At 37.5% G+C, this 17736-nt stretch overlaps 1 protein-coding gene across 1 annotated transcript; it reads right to left on the bottom strand.

Annotated features, from left to right (window-relative positions):
* Nucleotides 1-723: 723 nt before the first annotated feature.
* Nucleotides 724-17615, bottom strand: LOC134846505 (uncharacterized). Its single transcript, XM_063863888.1, has 4 exons — nucleotides 17474-17615; nucleotides 13854-14120; nucleotides 11636-11797; nucleotides 724-953 (listed from the first exon to the last, which is right to left on the bottom strand). The coding sequence occupies exons 1-4, from the start codon at nucleotides 17612-17614 to the stop codon at nucleotides 780-782; spliced, it is 744 nt and encodes a 247-aa protein (XP_063719958.1). The 5' UTR covers nucleotide 17615; the 3' UTR covers nucleotides 724-779.
* Between the last annotated feature and the right edge of the window lie 121 nt (nucleotides 17616-17736).

The raw sequence follows: 17736 nt of genomic DNA, 5'->3' as shown, positions 1-17736 counted from the left end.
TTGCAAAAGATAAATTTGGACGCCATATGAATCTTTGTTATTTTTCTAATTTGCTTTAACTGGGTCGTTCAACAGTGCCAAAAGTTGATGATATTTGGAAACTTTTGGCAAAATCGAGAAGAAGTTTTGGCAATTGCAGTTAACTTTTTATTGAGCGAAATTTATTTTGTCGCGCATGGAAAACTTTTTTGTTTAACATGAGAAAATACAGTATTCAAAATTATTTTCGGCGCTCTTGGACAACTTTTAATTTTCGCCACTGTTGTACTGACTCGCTATAACTTCGATGTTCTTAAAGTTGATAGTTTTAAGCTAGTTTTTAAAGCACGTAATTTAAGTTGAGGTAAAAGTTAGCGACGAATTGAGTTGTATTCGATGGGCAGAATCATTTTTCAACCAAATCTGAAGCTTTTCAGTATATAGGAAATGTTTTTGTTGACTTCACAATATCAACCACCTTCCGTTTTCTTCATTGCGAATAATCGCGTAATTGCCCGTCATAAAAATCATGTCCAGACATTTGTTCAAGATTTTTGGGGTGTAACGGATAATGACAGGGGTTTAAGGCTTATCTAGCGCCAATGTCCCAGCAACAGACGGGTCATTTTATTTATTCCGCCCAAATTGTCGAATCTCAAGTTACGAAAATAGAATTGAAAATGCTCATATCTAATTGGTTAAAATCGTGTATATTGCCAATACATAGTCAGAACAACCCGTTTACTTAGTGATGTTAGGGGTATGTTGGGCGGAATAACTACAATTACCTTACAGCTATGCTAGTCCTCCTGCACGAACTTGTGCTTGTCTGAGTTCTTGAGCTGGTTGCTGCTGTAATTGAGAGTTGAGTGTCTGCCGGGGTTGTGCATGCGACTGTCCATGATGTTAGTGAGACTACCCCCCATGAATCCGAGACCGGTGCCTCCATTCCTGTCTCCCACTGTCAAATGTGTCTGCACAAAAAATAACCCTTCGAGGAAAAGCACCAACATTCGAGCTGTTTAGTTCATTATAGAGAAACGCTATTGTTTGTTAAGAGTTGCATGTAAACTTTTTGGTCATGTAGTACAGGAAATTGGAAAAAAAATGAGACAACTCCATGATTGCGAGCTCGATAAGATTTTGCTCACTTTTCGATTTACTAATAATTTCGCTTTCGTGTGTTTGTTAATCAGTAGCAAACAACTGTTCGAAATATATCGAGAGATCATGAAAAGTCGGTTAAGCCTATCGAGTGATGCCTTTAGTGTTTTTTCTCACTTTTTCTAGCTGGAAACCTATTTAAGAGTCGAAGAACGCAAACTCCACTAGCAAACAACAGAAGTGTAAAGGTCACGAAAAACGATCTACTTCTAATTTCGGAAAAGGATTTAAGTGTTCAGATTTCCCAGCGGAATACAAACTTTAACTATTGTTCCAGGTTTCTCAAATTGAGTTGATTTATCATAAAAAGTTTCAATCATAAATTGTTCTGGAAATTCAAAGAACTGTAAGGTCATATATTTTTGTTCTAGAAATTCAAAGAGCTTTAAGGTCATCTATTTTTTTGTTGGAAAATTGAAAATTGTTTCAAAAACAAGTCAGTTTTTTTCAGTTTCCTTGCGTTCGTTGACTCTTTTTGAACTGTCTGTTGGCAGTGTTTTGGCTTAAATTTTACATTCAAGCCAAAAATTTACGTTGTGAACCCTGATGGCAATGTTTTGGTTTAAATTTTATATTCAAGCCAAAAATTGACGTTGTTATAAGATAAAACTATTGGTAAAATTTTAATTTTAACCTGAGTAATTCACCAATGATGTTCATTGACCTATTTATTAAATAATTTTACTTGAACTCATCTAAAATTTTTCTGATACGTTCGGTTTGATTTTCATCAATGGGGTAAATAAATTTAATTAAAGCTTTTGTTTAATTGATTACTTAACGAATGTTTGTTTTTAGTTATGACGTACGTGTTTTTTGTCAAGGATTTCTCTATTTCTTCATTTTTATGCGACTACTGATGTTATACTGGGTGTTCCTTTTTTATTCCACTCAGATTGTTTTCTCGTTTTATAAATGTTTGACTCTTTTAAGCTGTACTAGTACTTATTTTTCTAAGTTTCGTATACTTTCAAATGTCTCTGAATTAATCTATTCATATGATTATACGACCTTTCAACTTTCTGCAGTAATGTTTTAGTAGCTACGGCTAGCCTTGCAATTGATTCGTTTTTTTAGTAAATTATTAAGTTTTTAATAAAAATCAAGTTTTTCATCTAATATCAAATCTAGATGCTTTAAATGTTTTTTTTTGCTTAACTGTCATAGTAAGTCATAGCTAAATAGGTGCGAGTTATATGCGCGCTTGTCAATCAAAATATTTAACCTCCGGGTATTTTCGGGCATAGCAAAATTAGTTGAAAACTTGAACAGTTTTTGACCGGTTATGCGACAGTGCGAAAGGACTGGATGGATGTCTTTTGAAGAACTTTGTTTTTAAGTCAGTTTAGTTGATCAAATGGACCAGAGGGTAGCTCGCTGTTTTATGTTAGCTGGCGCGTAATCTTACACTATTCAATTTAAAAAAAATCGATTTTTTTAGCGTTTCCTTTCGCTTTGTGTACCTAGTAGTCTCATGCCTGAAAAAAAATTTATTATCATTTGTATTTGATGAAAATAGCTGCTTTGGAAAAGTATGGGAATTTTTTTTCCAAAGTGTTTACTTATTCTTTACATTTTCTCAAAAAAGACCCTATCAAAACTGAGATTTTGGCTTTGAATGAAAGAAAAGGTCAAGGAAAGCTTTGCTGCTTAAGCAGCTACGCCTAAGTTGGCTCTTCACAGTATTCATGTCCGCCAAAAAGGCTTTTTTGACATTTTGACAGTTTCTGTGAAATTTTTTGACTGATCAGATTCTTCTTTTTTTCCCGTATGTTTTGACTCATGTTTTATAACTTTACATTTTCTCAAAAACAAACCTGGAAAATCTGAGATTATGGATTTAAATGAAAGAAGGGTCGACGAAAACTTAACTGTTTCAGCGGCTACGCACAAAATTACACCTCACCGACACGCCCTGTAAAATCTGATATCAAGAGTTTAACAAACTAAACAAGTTGTGCGAAGCCTCCCTGCATACTCGGATATGCCCAAAACTTAAAGAAAAAGTTAACGCTATCGGAAAACTTATTTTTTTGAAATTTTGAGCGTCTTAGAAAACTTGACTTTTCTCAAAACTAATTTAACAAATCTGGTATCAAGAATTTAATCAAAACAAAAGAGTTTTGAAAATCACTTCTGCACGCACGGTTAAATTTTTTTAGTTTTAGAAACAAAATTTATGGCTTTCGGAATAGTCAAATTTTTGAAACGACCAATTTTTAGAACCTTCAATTTTTGTCTCTACGACAGCGGTGAAACCCTGGTTTTTGTTGGAAAAGTGTTAAAATTTTGAACAATTCCATCTTTCTAAATTTTCACGGTTTTCGCAAAACACTTCTTTCTCCAAAACTATCCTGTCACATATGAGATTTATGTTTTAGTCAAAAAACAAATTGGAAACATTTTTCCTGCTTACAGGGATCAGTCGAACAGTTAGGTCATTTGATTTTCACTGGAAAAGCAGCTATGCTCATATTTTTGTTTGAAAAAATTGTTAAAAACTTCGATCGTTTTCTAGAAACTTTTTTCTCCAAAAAAAATCATTAAAAAAACTTTCTTTTTTTGTAAAAAAAAACCGGTATGGCTGTAGAAAAGTCCGTCTCTGAAATGTTTTCGCTTTTCAGAATTTTTCCATTTTTATTGTAATTAATCTGACATTGAGATCAAATGAAAAAAGTCAGTAGAAACCTTCCCTGCTTATGCGGCTAAAACTTTCTTTTTTTGTAAAAAAAACCGGTATGGCTGTAGAAAAGTCCGTCTCTGAAATGTTTTCGCTTTTCAGAATTTTTCCATTTTTATTGTAATTAATCTGACATTGAGATCAAATGAAAAAAGTCAGTAGAAACCTTCCCTGCTTATGCGGCTAATCCTATAATTTAGTAGAGAAACCGCTAAGGTTTTTGGTAAACCCAAATTTTCTTATTCTTGAAAATTAAGCATTTCATCTCGCATCAGTTCAACATCTTCCAAAAACATGACACAATTACATCCAGCTTTAGCTAAGCCGTCATATTTTTTGAGTGACTTTACATTTTTCAAACAAAACTAAAATAAGTGATAAAAACTGTTACGAACAATTTTAATTGATGTAGTTAACAAGAATTTTCTTTGCACGACTCATGACGAAAACATTTTTTCCGTTGAAACCCAGGTCGAAGTCGAAGACTCATCTCCTTTTTTTGCGGGTTGCGCCGTATCTGAATTCAGACCCAAATTGCATAGTCGCGCCAAGAGTTTGAGTCTGCAAAGTCTGGGCATGAGTCGCGCCGTGGGTCACAAAAGTTTGGAAAGTCGCTCCATCTCCCCATCTCATGAAAGCCGCGAGAGAATTTTTCTTAGTCGCGCCGTTTTTCCGTTGGTCGCGAATGTCGCTCCGTCTCCATCACGGTCGCAAAAGTCTTGAATTGACTGAGTTTGGTCGCGCCGTCTCCGCCTTGTTCGCGAAAGTCGCGGCTGTGTTTTTTGGTTTTTGGTCGCAAAAGTCTGGAAATGCCAAGTTTTGGTCGCGAAGGTCTCGACATGCCTTATTTCGGTCGCAAAAGTCTGGGCATGCCAAAAATTTGTCGCTAAAGTCTGGACGCGAGTTTTTGACCTCGACCAGTGAAAACTTCAAAAATTTATCTTCAAAACAGTTTCTGATTTTTTTTGACGAAAAAACACCAAAAAAAAGCTTCAAAAACTAGATTGAAGCTCTGTTTCACTAAAAATATCTTTTGAAATCCGAGTCAAGGCTGAAAAAGTTTTTACCTGATGATATACTCGATACCTTAGGAAAACTATTTGTCGTATGTCGTATTGAGTAATTTAGTTCATTTCCAAAGCTGTCAATCAATTGTTCACTCTTGGTGCTAGACTAATTGATTAGCAGGTGTTTGTCCTTGGATCTGTCTGTCACCCTTGGATATTGTTTCTAACCACTCTTGATGCTAACTTTGCAAGATTAAGTTACTGTATATTTATCTCGGAATTAACAATTGCTCGACGATCGTTTTACCTTCTCGACATGGCGCAGACAGCAGGATTAGGTGGGGGAAAGAATCCACTGGGCATCACGGGATTTTGGCCAGCAAAATGCACGGAACCGCCAATGATGTGGGAATTCTGGATCAACAGATTCCAATGGGGAATGGTCGCCAAACACTCGCTAAATCCAATGAATTTTTATTTCGCCGCAAATCTCACAGCCGCACAAATTACTGACTTGCCCGCGGAAGTAGACGGAAAAAATCGGCGGGAATCGGAAATGGTGTTAATTTCGAACCTGTACTTGTGTTTGGGGGAGAAGGGGCAGGATGAACTGCACAAACGACGACCACACCTGGACCTTCAGACGATTCGGTACCCACGGATGATAGACGCGCTGGAAGCGGAATTCAAGAAAGAAAGGAACGAAACATATGAAACGTACCAACTCCTTTCTCGTAAGCAATTTATAAATGAAAGTCTTGAGCAATTCCATTCCGTACTCAGCGGATTGGCAGCGCGGTGCAACTTTGGAACACTAGAGGACCGAATACTAAGAGACGTATTCATCGTTAATATGAACAATCGGGATGCACAAAAAGAGCTCTGCAGATCGACAAAAACACCTGAGGAAGTGTACCGGATAGCTCTCTCGTACGAAAGGGGCAGCAAGTATGCATCCTCATACGTTGCCACGGGACCAGCGGCGACCCCTGGATCATCATCAGGAGGAATCCAAATAAAATCGGAACCAGTTGGAATAATCCGGGAGGTTACCGGAACAACCGTTCAAGGGGCCGGGGCTCTTACCAAGGCCGAGGATCGTATCGAGGAAGGAATCCCCTAAATAACAACAAATGTTATAATTGCGATCAGCAAAATTTCACCAGGGAACATTTGGACAGATGCCCAGCAAAAGGGGTTACATGCAATTTTTGCCATAAAATAGGCCATTTCGAAAGAACCTGCAGGGGCAAACGTGGAAACCAACGAGGACAGGGAGCCGTAGGAATGATACGGGAGAATGTGGACGATCATCAACTAGAAAATTCGGCGGACGAAGAAGCATCACAACACGCAAGTTCCATTGGATGGGTCACTAAGAATCCAGTGGTGCACTCGTGGGACTCCAGCAGTTCTGACGGTGACTATATGGTCATGGCCATAAAACGGAGAGGAGTGACAGAATTGAAAGTTGCTGGGGCACAATTGCCGATAAAAGTCAATGGGAAACCTACTCGCGTGTGGATCGATAGCGGATCCCCAATCTCAATTTTTACAATCGGGGAATTACGGAAAACATTGGGAACATCAGGAGTAAAACTGGACAATCTGACGGAGGAGGATAATGCTTTTCGGGATTATGAAAACAATCCCCTACAGATGATTGGAACAATGGCAGTAACAATCCAATCCAACGGTTGGAAGATCCAGGCAAGGATAAAAGTGATCGGGGGGAACCGACCATCAATAATTGGAAGGGATCTGATGCCCCAACTAGGACTCCAGTTGGTGCAACAAACACCGGGGGACCAAATCATGTCCATTGGAGAAGGCAGTCACGACGCACTGGAACCAGAGGAACCAGAGGGGGAGTTGGATTCGTGGCAAACATACTTCAGTAAGCAGTTTTCAAATCTTTTTAGGAGGGTAGGGAAAATAAGAAACTACAAAGTAGCAGCTGAATTTTTTGAAAACCTCACCCCAGTACAACAGAAAGGGCGTCGAGTCCCGATTTCGTTGCAAGAAAAAGTGGATGCCGAAATTGACAAATTATTGAAACAGGGTCATATCGAAAAATTATCTGAATGCTCGGACAAATATTTTGTGTCCCCAATAGTAATAACCGTAAAAAAGGATGGATCGGTAAAATTGGCACTAGAGTCGAGGGAACTAAATAAACAAGTGCATAAGAATAAATACCAGATGCCGAATATCGAGGAACTAATGGACACGGTTGGGCAAACGATTAGCGAAAAAAAACAGGGAGACGTATATTTCACAACAATGGATTTAACATACGCTTATAGCCAATTGCCACTAAATGCGGAGACGAGCGTCCAGTGCAATTTTTCGCTAATTGGAGGTCGTTCGACGGGTACATACCGGTTCAAAACCGGATTCTATGGCCTCACTACAATGCCCGCGGAATTCCAACGCGCAATGGATTGTATACTCGCCGAATACCCGCAAGCGCACACGTTTATCGATGATATTTTGGTCGTAACCAAGGGAACGGCAATAGACCACATAGCAACGGTGGAGAAAATTTTAAAGAAACTGGATCGGGAAAATATGTCTTTAAAATTGACAAAATGTAAATTCGCCCAACGAGAATGCGAATGGCTAGGACATAAAATAACTCCGACTGGAATTACTCCATTGGTTAGAAAAACAGAACCAATAGAAGCGCTGACGCCGCCACGGACTTTGTCGCAATTAAAATCGTTTATGGGGTCGATACATAGCTTGCATAAGTATCTACCGGCATTGGCCGAATCATCGGCACCGCTGCGGCCCCTATTAAGCAAAAATAACGAATACATTTGGACACCTGAATGTCAGAACGGGTTCGAAAATCTGAAGAAACAAGTTTCAAACATTGTTGAATTACGGCACTTTGATATCCACAAGGACATTCGCATAGTGTGCGATGCAAGCCATAATGGGCTCGGCGCGGTGTTGGAACAGTTGGGACCAGAAGGATGGCGCCCAATTTCGTTCGCGTCGCGATACCTTAACGAGGCGGAAAAGAAATACTCAACAAACGAATTGGAAATGTTGGCAGTTGTGTGGGGGGCTGAATACTTTAGAAATTACATACTGGGCCGAAGTTTTTTGATCGTTACCGATCATAAAGCCCTGATATCCCTTTTGAACGGTAATAACAAGAAAAATAAGACGATATTTAGTCGTTTAACTCGCTGGTTAGATCGACTAATTCCCTTTGATTTTCAAATTGAGCATAAACCGGGGGCTAAAATTGGTTTGGCGGACTATTTATCACGGCATCCAAGTAAAGAAGCAACGCCAATTAGTACGTATGATAATATGTTCACGGTGGCAAAGATCAACCTAATTCGCACCGCGCTTGGCTTTAATACATCCAGGGGACCTAATACATCCAAGGGACAAAGTTGTACAGCGAATAAAAAGCTTTCTATAAATAGACTGGAAGTTTCGTCATATAACGATTCGGTAGAGGGCGGCAAAACATGTAAGCGGAAATCAACCAATCAGATGCAACCACGTGTTTTAAGCCGACGGCTAAGCGATATGCGCACTGGATTAGTTAGGGCTATTATTCATTCAGAACACAGTTGTTCAAAATTATCCAAATCCAATCTTCAAAATCAGAATATTCTTACATCCATCCCTCAAAATTTTAAACCGAATAACAACATGGACCGAAACACGCGCAAATGGCAGAATTTTCTCAAACAGCATCAAAGCCTAAATAGTAGTAGCGACGAAATCGAAGAATTGCCCTCAAATGTATCACTAGAAGCCATTACAAAAGAGACAAGATCGATACGCACAAATACAACTCTCTCGTTACCCTCGGAATTCAAAGGAGAAACAGTACCACCAGTGGACCCTAACCTTGTCTGTATGTCAATTATACCGCGAAATTGTAAGATCGTTAATAAAACTACTGCATTACCTGACCTGTTTAACTTAAAATTCATAGAATCAAATTATGTATCGGACCCCCAACTGAGCGCTATTCGCGATCTCATTGTTACACAAGATCCGGAAATTCATGACAAAGTTACTCGAATGAGCCGCTATCACGCTCAATTCGTCAATGATTTCTCAGTGCGGGAAAATGTAGTTTGGATGGACGATAAATTAGCAATCCCAATTAACCTCCAGTCAGCAATCAATAACAGAATACACGCGTACCATCACGGAAAGTCAAATATGTTCGATGCCACAAAGGACATCTGGTATCCCTACATCTACCGCTCAATAGCCTCCATTGCCGAGGGGTGCCCTGAATGTACTGCAGCCGGTAAGAACTTAAAGACGTTAATAGGAAAAAATCAACTGGGATCTGTACCAGAACCAAAAGAACCGAATGAATCTGTCCAATTAGATTTTTGGGGTCCCATCAATTACTTAAATGTATCCTCTAAATATGTGCTCGTAGCGGTCGACCGGTTCTCTCGTTGGCCATCGGCAATGATCTGTGGAAATAATCGCTCGGACAAAATATTGAAATTCTTGAAGAGTTATATATCAAACCACGGGGTGCCTCGGAAAATCCATATCGATCAGGGAACTAATTTCATGTCAAATGCGGTAAAAGCTTTTTGTAATGGGGAAGGCATTGAAATCATTAAATCACCTGTAAACGACCATCGGGCAACCGGGTGTGTCGAGCGTACCATTGGAAGTCTTAAGAATTCAATCCTTACTTTCGCTCACGAAAAAAATCCTGAACCCTTGGAGAAAATGGTCGAACGGGCCCTTGGTGCTCTCAGATTCTCAAAAAACTCAACACTTAGAATTTCGCCTTTTGAAGCTCATCATGGTAGAGAAGCAAACACCGTTTTACGGAATCTTACTAAAAAACCATCGCTGCAGAATCTGGATTGGTCACGGGTAATAAAAACGAAAAATGCTTGTTTAGATGACGCCGATCCTAGTGCGCAAGATATGCCCCATCCAGCCGACACAAACTGGGGTGTACGATCAGATCTCGACTATGACATTAAAAACAGAACCCATGCACGACGCCTTACTGTGGATCAAGCTGGAAATCAAGACGACGAACCGTCGATACGGAAAAGTTCAAATCCCGCAGGGCAACCGGGACCATCCGGATCGTTGTTTCAGCGCACTGGAAACAAAAACTTAAAAAGGTATAGACCAGTTCATTCTAATATTAGATCGGAAAGTGCACATACACTGACGTTAGATAATGGAGTTGTGCTTAGGAAATCGGGAGTGGCCACGAAACCCATACCAAAGAAGAAATCAAGAACCGCAGCCAAATCCGTACTACCGGTACCAGTGATCGAAGCGAAAAAACGGGCTACTCAAACAACACTACCACCGCCAACTCCGCGCGAAGTGAAGGACCGATGGACCAAGCGGACTGCGGAAAAGAAACGGGAGAGGACCGGGCGCCGATTCGAAGAAACTTACTCTGAATCGGAGGACAGCGAGGATCTACCGATTATCTCGGTAAAACGTACTCAACAGCAAGCAACGACCACTCAAGTAGAACGCTCAGCAACAGCAATACCAGAGGCCGAAGCTGAAACCGACCAGGACACCATTCCGGCACTAGGCGGCGAGTTGGATGCTCCAAATCCAGGGGTGCAAGTAACGGAGAATCCAGGGGTGCAAGACCCAACAAACCCAATAACCACCGGAAAGAAAAAGGGAGCCTCATCCAGGAAAGCTAGGCTGGTCTCTTACAGTAGCCAGGGGGACAGCCAAGACGAGACATCATCCACAACGTCTAGAAGAAGTGGGCGGAAAAGAACGGCGGTCACCAAAATGGGGGGCGTAATGATTGATTTTATCAATCAGAACAAGGAAGGAAAAAATTGATCGTCGAATCCTAGAAACTTCAAACTTTGTTAAACTGTTCTAACCCAGGGAGAGGGTGAGTCACTACTGGCTTAAAACTCAATCGTTATCACTATCAGTGATCCTTTAGTTATTAACAAAAAGTCGTCATTTTAAAGCCTGAGTTGTATACTGTAACATGAAGCTAGTAATTCTTTTCAACTATCTGCAATCAATCAACCACCTATTTTTCTAACCATCTATTTCGGTCATTAAAGTAAACCTGCAAAATTATTTCTACTTAACTAAAGTTTTCATTATCGAAGGAGAAGTGTCGTATTGAGTAATTTAGTTCATTTCCAAAGCTGTCAATCAATTGTTCACTCTTGGTGCTAGACTAATTGATTAGCAGGTGTTTGTCCTTGGATCTGTCTGTCACCCTTGGATATTGTTTCTAACCACTCTTGATGCTAACTTTGCAAGATTAAGTTACTGTATATTTATCTCGGAATTAACAATTGCTCGACGATCGTTTTACCTTCTCGACACGTACCTGTGATTTGTCTTGAAAAAAAGTCCACACTTGACCTTATTTTCTAGCCACTATTAACTGCTTATTTTCAGTAACCAAGTATTCACAAAATAAACCTGACTTGTTAACCACAAGGGAACTGAAGATTTTTAAATTCCTTTGTGGTTCACAAGTCAGGTTTATATTGTGAACAATTAATTACTGAGTCTCATAAGTTTGTGTTCCGACTGCTCTTAAAAGTAGATAAGAATTATTTCTCGGTTTTTTTCCGGAAAATTAAGACTGAATCATCACTGAGTCTTAACAAATAGCATTTTGTCTATCCACTCCAAGTTATTTAATTTGATTATCTTCTGTATTGTTTCTGAACTTAAAACCAAATAACTTTGGACTAGTAAAATCTTTCTCTTTCTTTCTTTCTTTCTTTCTTTCTTTCTTTCTATCTATCTATCTTTCTGTATATTTGAGTCTTACCATGGTGGCTTTGCCCGTTCCCCGCACACTGTTGTACGTGTGGCTGGGGGCGGGGAGTATGATGTTCTGCTTCCACATCCGGTCTCTCAGCTCCTTGCACTCTCTCAGGAACTGCTTGTAGTGCTGCTCCTGCTGCATCAAACTCGTGGCACTCTTCCTGCTCTGAACAACAAGAAGAAGAAGAATAAGAAATGAGATGGTTAATGGACTCAAACAGGTCAGTGAAAACAAATAGATCAAAAACCATAAAAAGAATTTGGTATTAACTACCAATAGCATGTAATCTGATCACTTATTTGTCTTTTTTTCGGCGCGACTTACCATTCTGAACAAAAAGTGCTGAAAATCTAAAAAGAGTTTGATCGCAGCTCAATGAAAGCATCTTTTTATAACAAGAGAAAGAACATTGTCAGCAACAAAACTACATGTGTAAGGAAACACATATGCAAGGTAAAAATTTAAGCTATAATTAAACCTGAATAAAAAAAGTTTCTCCTTTCTATTTAAATTTTTGCCATTTTGCGCGTAGTGTGATTATAGGAAGCTGAGCACGTTTATAAATTTATCATAATCAGATACAAAACAACAAAAAAACTTGAAAAAAAGTTTAGTTTAATAAATACGTTTTTTTTTTTTTTTTTTTTGTTAAAATTTTTTATGCAAAAATTTTTCTTATCATGGAAGCGCTAGATAAAACTAATTTTTGTTTGTCTGAAATAAAATGAATTTTATTATTCCAGGTTAAGCTAAAATATGTTAAAATGAGGAAACATTTCATATTTGAATGCTTAAAACGATTTTTGATGGGTTGATGAAGAACTGGAATATTTCCGAGCCATTCCAGGTTTAAAAGAATTTCAAAAAAATTTAAACAATTACAACGAATAATAAAAATTTCAGTGATGGCAATTCAATTCTTAGACGCTTAGATTCGGCAAGATATTGCTCTTAGCTAAACAACAACACGAAGTTGTAACAATCTCAGCTTGGCCAAATTCAGTGAATTATTTTGCTTGGAATTAGCAAAAGGTATAAAATGCGAACATAGTCTTGTTCCAGATTTAAAAAATTTTCAACAGAATAAGTGAATCATTTGACATCTGAAACAGTTGAAGTATTATTGAGTTACGAGTTCAGTTGTTCAGTATCGTTGGAAATTTACAGTATTGATTTCACCGTTTTCACAAACTTAATTGAAAATATATCAAATTTTAGCATTTTATGATGCACGTTTGGCACAATTGTAAAGTCCACATTAGGGCGACCAAAGTACCGGGTTCGAATCTGACCAGGAACTGTTATTTTGGCAAGCTAAAAGATTTCCTCTTGAAAAAAAAACTAACGGCCTATAAATTGGCTGCCTATTTTTGCCGGCTGAAAACCTTTTCGGACTTTTTGGTGATTTAAATTTTCTTTACTACAATTGAAAAAATTTTCATTCCCATGTAAGTCACACGAACGTTTTTTATCTTAGAATTTTAGTCTAGCTATAGTATAAAAACTCTAAATTTTGGTTGTATATAATTGCAGAAAAAATTGAAAAAAGATTTTTCTCATTTTTTAAAAAATTATTTCTTCCCCTAATTTTAGTCAATCAAATGAGCTCCCATGAATCTAGGGTGTGTTAGCGAATGGCTGAATTGTCACTATTTTTGAAATATCTTGAAGCTTTTGAAGAATATTAAAAATGTCACTGTTTTTTGCTGTCAATTTTTCCCACGCCTAAACATTGGCACATAATTTTGCACCGCAAATGTTGCGAAACTCTGGGGTGAAAGGAGCAACATAGGAAAGAGAATTGATGTTGTGCCCATATTTATGTTCTATATGCATTTTTACACTTGCAAGCGTTAGTGTATTAGTACGAACTTTTTTTCTAACCTAACTGCACGCAAATAAGTTTTCATTATGTGGTTTTCATTATTTGGTAATAATTCGAGGCTTGTTTCTGCTGTTTCTTATTGCACTTTATAGAGCTGATTTTTGGTCGTGTTTTCGCTAGTGTTTAAGAAGCTTAGCTTCGCCTCTGTGTTAGATTATTTTTTTGAACTGAAAAATTTTGCTTCACGACCTGAGCCTCCACTTGGCGACCTTTCGAATGGCATGCAAAGATGTTACAACATAGTAATTAAAATATTCGCTACTTCCTCGCATGTTTTCTGCCGCCTTAAAAACTGTCTTTACAGACCAGGCTGCTTTTGATGGAACCGAAAAACACCTTCTGGAACGCGACTGCCATGAAGTAGAGGCTGGAAATGAGCTGCATGCTTCCGTGAACTCCGATAGTGAGCAGGTCGGTGAAGTTGGCGAATGCCTGCAGCTCGCACGAGTCTTCTGGAGCCCAGTAGTGGAACATCTGGCTGCAGTTCACAGGCTCAATTGTGAAGTCGATGGTGTATTTGAAGTGTCGGTAGAAGAGATGGAGGATGGCGAACCCCACAACCAAAACTGTCAGCAGGAAGATCTGCGTCAATACATACTTATCCTAAATATTACAATTTTAAACACATGGTTTTTTATTTACAGTAGTATCTACAGTGTACTGAGAAAATTAATTTCAAGCAATGTTCAAAAATTGTCGGTTCATTTTTTGAGCGCTGAAGCAAAGAAGCAAAAAACAAAGTAGATTATTTGTCAAGTTCGTTTTCGTAAAACAAACTATTGAATCAATTAATTGAAATTTCTAGAAAATTGAACATATGTTTATCAATTTGGCCGAAAAAGCAATAGAGACAAAACTGCTCGTATATCAATGTTCCGACTGCACTTTACCCCCAATTTAAAAAATTTGGTTAAAGAAATGATAAAATAATCAAAAAATGAAAAAAAGCCAATTTTTGATATTTTTGTCTTCATTTTATTTCCCCACGCGCTATGAAAAATCCAAATGGACAAATTTAGCGTCTTTTACTCAAATAAGGACAAAAGATTTGCCTCAACTCAACTTGCAACGATTTCTCTCGGCGTTTCGCGTGTGATTAGACCGCAATACATCGCGGGTTAATGATCCCAAATAGGCCAAATTTTGAAGCCCTCATAACTTTACATAAAAAAATTGCAGCTTCGGACATCACAATCGTTTATAAGGTGTAAAATAAGGATAAAATTCAAAATTAAACGAATTAAAAAACCATCCCAAGCATAACCATTCCGTACTTTCTTCAAAAGTTGAAGCAAAAACTTAGTTTCGCACCATCAAAACTGCCTACTGACCTGATGCTGACAATTGCCATTATCGAGTCTCAAAAAATTCAGTAAATGAAGTTTTGACCGCACACGGGGTTAATATGATCTGTCACAGGGGGCGGATTTAAGAAGAAGGCGTTTGCTCCCCCCCCCCCCCCCTCAGGGATTCGACCCCCTGCCAACCCAAAGGGTCCTCCCTTTGTACTATTTTGAGATATCATTTTTGGTGACGGACCCTATAACTTTACCAAAGGCGCCTTAGGCGCCAATATATAATTTTTTGAGGTGTCAAAATTTTTCAAAAGTGCTTAAAAATGCCTTTTTGGCCAATTTTTTCAGAAATTGGGGCGCAAAAAAGTAGTCCAAAACAGGGACTTTTTAGTGCTTCGGGAGAGCTCGAAAAATCAATTTGGTCGACCTAAAAGAAACAGGTCGACAAAATTTTCAAAATTTTTTGAATATCCGCATCCCCTCAAGAAAATCCTAGATCCGCCCCTGATCTGTTAGCTTGATTCAATTCAATTTTATACGATTTTGTAGTGCAGTATAATTTACCACTGCCTTATAATTTGCGCTAAATTTTCTTTCAAACTCGGGTCATTTTTTTTGGCTTGGTGTGATAAAATGATCTTAACGAAAAATTAAAACCTAAGAATTTTCGACAGTTTTAGTAAAACACACAAAATGGAGAACAATTTTTGAAGAAAATGACTAGAAAATTTAAAAAAATCAATTTTTTTCTGCCGTTTTTTGAATTTTTGAAGTTTTTGATTCTAAATGTGCGCTATAATACTGAAAAAAAATACATTCCTTGATTACAACTAGGTTGCTAGGGTGTAAAATCAGCTATTGCAAGCTTTGAAGCCATTAAAATAAGCTATGGCAATCTTATTTATTCGCTCGAATTATGAAGAAAACTCAAAAGTTTCAAACAGGTTTTTCTAGACAGTGGGAAAACTTTTTGGAATTTTTAATGTATACCGAATCTCTCTGAAAAGGCTCTAATATATTATATCACTCGACCCCTTCCGATGATTATTTGTGGTACCTGATTTTGCATGGAAAACAAAAAGAAAAAGCAAAAAAAGAGGGAAAAAACTAAAACTCACCAGAATACAAAGCCGGAACAATAAGTCAAAGAATTGCCGCATCCCCTTGTTTTAGAATTTTCACGACGATAGTTATAAAAATTAAAACTACGCAGAAGTGCTTCTAACCTTAAAGTTGTCTTCAATATTTTTGTGTATTATCCTAAGTTTTGTAATAATCTGTAATAGTCTGGGCACAACAGTTGATAATATTTGTGGCTTTCACCATATTTAGAAGTTCGATAAAAAAAATTAGTGAGGCATTACAATGACATTTCATGTGAGGCCTCACAATTCTGTACCAAAGTTAGTTCTTTTGCATTTTTCCATTGAATACTTTAACCATTTCATTATCCATTTAAGTTTGCTAATATAGAACCAGTTTCACGATGTTTTTTCTAATTTCACTGTTTAGCTTCAAAAAATCATTTCCGTGCCTTTATACCCCTTTTTGTTGCAAAAGTAAATGAAAAACTTGCTTCCTCGCTAACAGAAAAACAAAAGTTTTATTTAACTTGAGTTAATTTGAATTGTTACCAGTTAATCTATCAAAAAAGTCTCTTCCTGTCAAAAAAGTTTTTCATACAAAAATTTAAGGGTATTATATACTTCGTAACAATGATTTATTTCGAAAATAAACTTTCAATAGAAAAAGAAGCAAAATTTTTGTACAAATTTTTCTTAACAAAAATTTTTTGTATACCGGAAAAAATTTGAATGCTTTTTTAAATTTTTTATTTTCAATTTTTAGAAAAATTTGCATAACTTATGAGATTTTTTGCGTTATTTTTTTCATCGACTTTTGGTTCACAAACTATGTGGTTAGATGCTCCTTGCCAATTGTGGGAGACTACGGTTTCAACGTTAGAAATAGAACCTCGTAATTTTTTGTTTGTATAGAATAACGATTTTTCTGAAATTTTAATGAATCAGAAAATTTGAAAATTTTATCATTTCTATTTAGGGACTGAAGACTTGTTTTGAGTTGAAAAGTTGTTCGAATATAAAATCATAAATCTTTTTCTGACTTTTAAGTTACTGTGATTTTTTTATAAAAACTCGAAAAACCAAACTATTTTTTTCCAACATGTTTCCCACTTATATTTTTTTGCACAATGTATGATAAAAAAATTGAATTTTAATTTTTTTGCAGTCAACAGTTTTGTCAATATTGGATTGCAGTTAACAGTTTTGTCAATAATTGTTTTTTAGAATTCAAACTATCCAAGCTAGACAATTGCTGGGCACGAAAACAGCTTTTTGTCGATCCGTTCCATTGTAAAACTGTATAATCTTTGATATTATTTGCGTAAGATTTGATTTGGTTTGCAGAACGAACTTTTCTTTCTTTCTTTCTGTCTTTCGAGAATCCTAGATCCGCTTCTGCTGCGGTCGGAATATTTTGTGCTTTTTTGAATGAGCCAACAAGGGAAGACATTAGCGGACCAAACCGTCCCGTTGTCGATCCTCTCCGAGTAACATTAGATTGATTAAGATTAATTGTTAAATATAAATGTTTTATTGATAATGCTTATGGAGAAAAATATATTCTTTCTTCACTAACTACAAGTGTCAAGTAGGAGATGGTGGGAAGGGTGTTGGACAGCATTAGTTTGTAGGCCACAGCAGTCAGCACCAGAGTCAGTCCCCCCGCCAGCCGGAACTGCACATTGTCCGGATGATTGACGAAGTTGCAGTAGCTCATCACCGCAAAAAAAGCCTGATTAACACAACAACCAATTTGAAATTGTATGTAATTTGGTGCGTAACTAAAATTTGGCGCGGATCTCGGGCAGGCGGGGGATGTTGATTTTTAAAAAATTAGAA

Source organism: Symsagittifera roscoffensis, chromosome 5 (genome assembly GCF_963678635.1).
Source record: "Symsagittifera roscoffensis chromosome 5, txSymRosc1.1, whole genome shotgun sequence".
Taxonomy (NCBI): domain Eukaryota; kingdom Metazoa; phylum Xenacoelomorpha; order Acoela; family Convolutidae; genus Symsagittifera; species Symsagittifera roscoffensis.
Note: the sequence above shows the minus strand (reverse complement) of the source record. Positions and strands in the feature narration are given on the sequence as shown.